General features: G+C 32.1%; 1 protein-coding gene across 1 annotated transcript in view; it reads right to left on the bottom strand.

Moving 5' to 3' along the window:
• Positions 1-4590: 4590 nt before the first annotated feature.
• The window catches only part of LOC119572421 (ADP-ribosylation factor-like protein 8B-A), an 11266-nt gene continuing 8356 nt past the window's right edge, over positions 4591-7500 (bottom strand). Inside the window, 1 exon segment of the mRNA XM_037919538.1 lies at positions 4591-6166. Within this exon segment, the coding sequence (XP_037775466.1) occupies positions 6032-6166 (135 nt within the window). The 3' untranslated portion in view covers positions 4591-6031.

Raw genomic sequence — 7500 nt, 5'->3', positions numbered from 1 at the left:
GAGAGAGAGAGAAGAGAGAGAGAATGAGAAGAGAGGAAAGAGAGAGAGAGAGAAGAGAGGAGAGAGAGAGAGGAGAGGAGAGGAGAGAGAGAGAGAGAGAGAGAGAGAGAGAGAGAGAGAGAGAGAGAGAGAGAGAGAGAGAGAGAGAGAGAGAGAGAGAGAGAGAGAAGAGAGAGAGAGAGAGAGAGAGAGAAACTCATGAATGGGCAGACCATTTCCAAACAGAGAGAGAAAGAAAGAGAGAAAAAAGAGAAAAAAAAGGAAAAAAAAAGAAAGAGAGAGAGAGAAAAAAAAAAGAAGAGAGAAAATAGTTGAGAAAAGTGAGCACTGAACCAAAATCATCAGTACAAGCAAATGCATAAAAAATATATATACTCTTCTTCTCTCTGATATGTTAAGCAACAATGCACTAGGCCGAGTCTACTGCTGAATAATATGATAATCAAAGGACACAGAATCATACAAAAAAAAAAAAAAATTAAAAAAAAATTACCTGGATCAATATGCAACATGTCAATCAAATCTGAACAGTTTCCTCAGTCACAGATCACACTGCTAATGCTTTGATATTTGCAGTCTTCCCAAAACCAGCATCTGTTCATTATGAAGTACCTGAGCGAGAAACTCAACTTAAATGGCTAAACATATTGAAAAGAACAACTGTAATTTTCCTAGTCATGTTAGGGAATAGGACACTTTTATCAGGTAATTTTTGCAAGCTCGAGCAAATTATTTCTCAGTGAAGAGCTTACAGTGGGCAAAGACAGGTATGGCCTATTGATACCTACGTAACCTGACTGTTTTCAGTTGCTTCCCTAATTCCTATTAACATGAGGTATGAAGCATTAACAAACAATAGAAGAATACCATTGAGAATTTATTTATTGATCATATTCATATACATTTTGCAGCGTGAAAGGAGCAACTACAGTTGTGACAGGCTAGTGATACTGAACCTAAGTTATGTCTTAACAAGGCTCATTGTTGTAGTTTGGGATAATATCAGTAAATCATACATTTTTAAAAATCTCTGGCTCATGATCACTAATTGTGTCCAAATCTTCCTTCGAAAGAGCTATGGAGCAGCAGGCTTTGTGCATATGCTGTAGCTACACAAAATATTTGATGCTACAAAATTTACACTAGTCACATCAACAGTCATTTCATACAAATTCACATCCATTTTTTAAAAGAATAGCTCTGAACGGCAGAGAAATTGCATTCCGAAAATCTGTCCATTGCAGATCAAACATTTACATTTAATCTATTATCTCAATAAAACAAAACTGCAATATAATTATATAGCTCTTGCACTTTATACAATTCTTGTCAAAAACACATTATCATAATCATTTTTATAGCCCTTGTAGCCACAAAAACATCTTAATATATGCTAAATAATAAAAAAAAGACAATAGATATAATATAAATAAATCTTCAGAAGCTTGTTTATCACTGAACCAACTAGTAACTACTCCAGTAGTGTGCTACATACTGTACACTATATCAGTTTTAAACAATGCAAAATAACAACGACCTCTGCTTATCATCTAATCCACTGTCTGTTCCTTTGGTCACAACTTTACTTAAGATATATACTTGTAATATGAAAACAAGGTCAGCAGTTTATGAATTGCAACCATTCTGTAATAAATATTTTGCAAAGAATCGAGACGAAGATAAACTAAAGAGTTTACGATTTCTAAATCCCGTTAAATTAAACTTTCAATAACAATAAACATAACAACAATGTAAACGAGGACAAGAAAAAATCACGGTAGAGATAGTGACGTAAAAAAATAAAACGAAATGAAAAATAAAAACGAAAGCAAGAAAAAAACAAAAATATTTTGTTTAGCGCAGATAATGAAACATGGAACAGTGAATAAATACAAATTGATCTGGACAATACTTATAAAAACGAATGTTAACTTGAACTCTAGTAAAGGAATAACATTATACTTACATATCTACACTGTATGTTTAGTGTTTTATTTCTCAAACTCAATTACATTTTTGATCAATAAATATGTTTGTAATAACTAGATCGCTTTTGTTACAAAGAAATGCAGATTTTTAAAATGATATGTTGAATCTATGATTTTTAATTTATTTTATTATTAAGGACTCCAATTCTATCTGGCAGGTACAGTACCAACAATAAACCAATGATTACACACAATAACTTTGTACATCTATCTTCCAACTGCTATAAATCACAAGGGTAAATTTTTACACCAGCCACTTTAATAATACAGGAATGTTATATCAAACAAATTAAAACGGTCCCAGGCAAATCGTTCATCCACTCCACAATTGTCCACTCTGATCAATGCACTTGCTTTGATATATATATGTGCTAATAATTCTTAACTGACAAGAGGACCCTTGATGTATGTTACATAGTTTATATTGTGTATCACAGGTTTATCATAAGTCCTTATTAAAAGAAAAAAAAAAAAAAAAGTACCAATCCTCAGATTTCTTATGATAAATATGTGTGGTTGTATTTACATAAATCTTGGAAAACAAGTTATTTATCATTGATTAAGCAGGCACATTCTTCCTTATCACTTCAATAATGCTGCTGTTCATTTTTGTGACACTGTAAACAAAATTCCTATTTCTTTCAGGTAACATATGCATGTATAAGTACATGTGTGTCTGTGTATATGTATATGTATAAGTATATGTATATATATATATATATATATATATATATATATATATATATATATATATATATATATATATATATATATATATATATATATATATAAGAATGTATGTATCTATGTACAAAATCAATGTAGAGGAAATCAATTTGAAACTGATCCCTTTAATGCAATTTGAGTGTGTTAACACTGGTTTTCATCAGCAATTTACACTGTCACTTTAGATTATCCTTTATTTACAATTTCACAATATCACTGTTTGATCATTGAATCCATTACTGGCTCACTGAAGGAAACGCAAGAAAAATATACAAAATCATGGAAGAAAAACACTATAAACAAATCACAAGACATAACAAATCTTTCACACTAGATACCCAGGAGATGAATGATTCTTACATCACCTGAAGAAGATATTTACATTGGCCTTACTTACTTCAAGATCATCAAGAGAGCCTTCCTTATTATTTCATGCATCTTATTAAAAGAAAAAAAAATCAACAAAAAGAGCAGAATAATAAGTCCTTAAGTTGCTATTAGCTATTTTTTGTTCCCCAGTTACATAAAGGTGCCTTGTTAAAGGGTAATTTCTCAACACCATCATCAGGTTTCAAATGTGTGTTGATGAAAGATACGACAAGAGACAGATCTGAAATCTTATATTCATGGCTCACTATCATTCTGCTGTTAAAAGAAAACTAGAGAACATATCTTAAATCTATATGGTATCAACAAAACATCACAGACTAAATCCATAACTGTTGTCACTTATGCAAGGTTTACTACCTTCTCAGATCAGATAAATTGCCATCAAATAATAAAACTGTTATTAGATATCCAAAAGAAAAAAAAAAAGAAATAAGAGAAAAAAAAAACTGAAAAGAAATAGGGAGAAAAAGTAAAAAGAAAAAGAAAAATTAGTTATTTATTATTTTCTTCTCTAAATATAAATGAAGATTCCTCTGTAATGATTCGATAACACTACTGGAACGTTTTATAATAATCACAAATCACTTTTAACTTTCCCTCTCTATGACTGAGACTTTCGATCCTAGTTATACATATCAAAATGTCATTCTCTTCATTTTTCTGTTCCCTAGAGTACATATTTCAGTAACAAAGCTTTTCTTCATTGAAGTTTGGAATCTGACATTCTGAGTTTATGAAAGCCTGATACATAAATAATTAATCTGATTTCTTTCTTGGATCAACTGGTCAAAAAACATATCTAAATTATCCATGTATGTTTATGTATGCATGTATGTTGTGACAAATGTTTATGCATTAAGTTTCTACATATATGCATTTATTTAAGTTCTTTCATTCCTTTTTTATATATGCATAATAATGTATTTGTAGAAAGGCATGTCTATTATATCAACCTTTTTACATGCATATATGTGCAAATAATTTTATATATATATATATATATATATATATATATATATATATATATATATATATATATATATATATATATATATATATATATATATATAAAATCATACAAATATGCACATCCATACATCCATACACAAGCATGCATCCATATAAGTATATATAATTAAGAACATGAACAACTGCATACACACACACACACATACTCTGGAAAGGTTGTCAAGCAAATACTGGGTAAAACTCAACACACAGATATGCATATACACAAATATTCATATACAAGCATACATAAATGTATAAAAAGAGGGGGGGGGAGGAGAAAGAAAGAAAAAAAGAACAGACAGACAGAAAAAAAGTGAAAAAAAAAAGAAAATCTGAAAAAAAAAGAAAAACAGAAAGAAAAAAAGAGAGAGAAAAAAAGAAAGAAAGAAAGAAAAAAAAACTTCACAGCTTCCTCAGATCTCACAAATTTCTCCAGCACTAGACCCTTACAATGACTATAAAAGAAATATATATATATATACTAAATACCTTGCATACTGTGGTTAAGTTTTAATCTGCTCAAAGAACTTAAAAGTTGCGTGCACGAATGACGGTTTTAGCAGTTCCATAGTTGTTGCCAGAGATATGTGTAGTTGACAATTATCAGCTCAAAGTATCAGTAAAAATATATACAGCCAAGAAACAGGAAAACACTGTAATGCACCACACAGAAAAGGGATTATGACAGTCATGTTCAACTGACGGACCACATCTTACATTTACTTCTGACCAGTGTTCCTAAAAAATAACATGAGGAATTCAGTGACTGTTACCTCACATATCGAAGTCTTGTTTCATTCAACTGACACTTGAGAAAAAATGGCCAGAAGTAGTCAAACCCGCACCTTACAACAATATAAAAGATGATAAATGGTTATTCACAAATTCAAATCATCCAAAATTTTATACTGACGTCAGATTCCACCACCCTGACTATTTTGTAATTAAGGACTGTTAATTCTCATTCCCTCGATCTATACATAACAATCCTTAAATCACTATGATCTAAAAATATACTACACCAGACCAATATACAGAAAAAAATGGTCTTAATCATTGGTACACTCACATGCCAGAATACACAAAAAAGAGCTGTCATACACACAACTGACCAAATGATACACAGTCATATCAAGGGTCACCATACACTATGTATGAGAGAAAAGATCCACCACTTAATCTGTTTCATGCTATAAACAATATAATTGATATTTTTCTCATTGCAATCTCGAATAGATTCATCTGGATAAAAAGTATTACCGAATTACATTTAAGTGTGGAAAACAACTACAATATCTCAGAAGGATAAGGATTATAATGGCTGCCTGATTATACTGCAAACAATGTTGTAGCGATCACTCTCACTTTCCACTTACAACAAAATGATTCTGAATTTGCTAATAAACAGATAAGACAATTTAAAATATATATGCCAATATACAACTTTTTTTTTTTCCTCTTCTTTCTTTGCTTACGAAGATATTATTCTTTACTAAGTAAACATAGACTGACAGACAATAATATGCAACTATGAAAAAAAAGGAAAAATAAAAAAAATACAAAGATCCACAAAAAGCAATATCTATATAAGTGCTCTCACAACACACCATACATCAATATAAATATGATGACCAATTCCTAGCAAAGCATCAATTCTGAAATATATCTTAGTATACTGAGAAAATCAATATTGCCTAAGATGGTTCAAAATGAAGGATAGCAAAATTCACTCCCCTGACATATGTCTCTCTCCAACATATCCCCCCCCCCCCAACTTTGCACGCGTACGATCATTATCTTGCGTCCTCCGGGAAATGAGATTGGACAGCAACACACTCTGACAACCCCTTGGAATCTGTGGACACTGCTAGTAGACATCCAAACCCTCACGGAATACCACAGCTCTCAGGTCAGCTCTAACGGCCTCCGGACTTGGAGTGGGAGATAAGCCACTGCAAGGTGATGTCTATGTTGTCCTTCTCCTTGCACGATATGGAGTAACAGCAAATTTCCCGGTCCTGTATGGCAGATAGGTTCCTGGAAGAGAAGTGCTAAGTTACCCTGCTGTAGATGGGGATAGGTCTGTTAGCTTGGTCCCTGAAAGGGCACCAATACCAGCCGTGTAAGACTCTGAGGTGGTTCTATCTTGGAGGCAGTGTTTGGTGTGCAAATGTTATGACCTTGCTTGCTTTTTTCATTCAATCATAATACTGGATTCACTTTCACACTGTTTATTCATGTTTTACTAAATTATGAAGTTTATATTAACTATCTGACAGGTTTCATTAATGCTGTAATAGACTGATATTGCAAGTATAGGGTTTGAATTAAATCATTATATCCTTTAGACTGCCTGTGATAAAAGTTTTCAAGTGGGGAATAAATAAATAAATAAATAAATAAATAAATAAACTAATTAATTAATTAATAGAAAGACATAAAAATTATTATTTTTCTTCTCAGTATGTTTACTCTTACAAATAAAAACAAAAATAACAATCAATAATTAAAAAAGGGAGATAAGAAAAATGAATGGAAAAGAGGAAGGTGCCCTGTGCATATGGCTATGAGTGCCACAGGCCCAAGCAACTGCACTGGCATGGTCACCTTCCTCCCCCCATTCTGCTGACACATCCTGTCCTATCAGTACCAGGAAGTCACTCCCTGAATTCTAATCTCCAAAGAGATTTGGTGGATGCCTTTGGTGGTTTGCTTTCCTACTGGTGCTAAGAGAGAGGACTTCTATCTATGTTTGTGATATCAAGCTAACCAAATCTACAACAATTAAATGTAATTCTAATGATAATTCTGAATATTAGTCACTAAATACAAATTCTACACTTAAAGAAAAAAATAAGCTATGGAATAAGCTATTATCAAATAAACCATGCTGACTATCCTCAACAGTTCATAATGATTATCAGACCTGAACCTGACAACCAACAGTATTGATAACCACTGGCAATGGGCTAAGGGGGAGAGAGATAAGAAAGAGATAGGGAGAGAGGGAAGAGATGAGTAGAGAAGGTAGAAGGTAGAAGTGATAAGGGGAAGAGGGAAAGAGTGACAGAGAAGAGAGAGAGAGAGAGAGAGAGAGAGAGAGAGAGAGAGGTGAAACAGAAGTTAGTGGGACCTGTTTTGCTGATGGGAAAGGTGAGTTGGTCCAAGGAAAAGCGAAAATGAGGGACGAGGGGTTTTCAAGTAGACCTTTGGACAAAAAAGGCCCCGATTCACTAATTAAGAATAACGAAGGCAATGGTAATAGCTGAATTGCAAGATAGGTTTGAATAAAATAAGAATGTGTGAAAAAGTTTAATTTTTTTTTTTTTTTTTTTTTTTTTTTTTTTTTTTTTTTTTTTTTTTTTTTTTTTTTTTTTTTTAAAAA

Source organism: Penaeus monodon, chromosome 4 (genome assembly GCF_015228065.2).
Source record: "Penaeus monodon isolate SGIC_2016 chromosome 4, NSTDA_Pmon_1, whole genome shotgun sequence".
Taxonomy (NCBI): domain Eukaryota; kingdom Metazoa; phylum Arthropoda; class Malacostraca; order Decapoda; family Penaeidae; genus Penaeus; species Penaeus monodon.
This window is presented reverse-complemented; position numbering and strand designations above follow the sequence as displayed.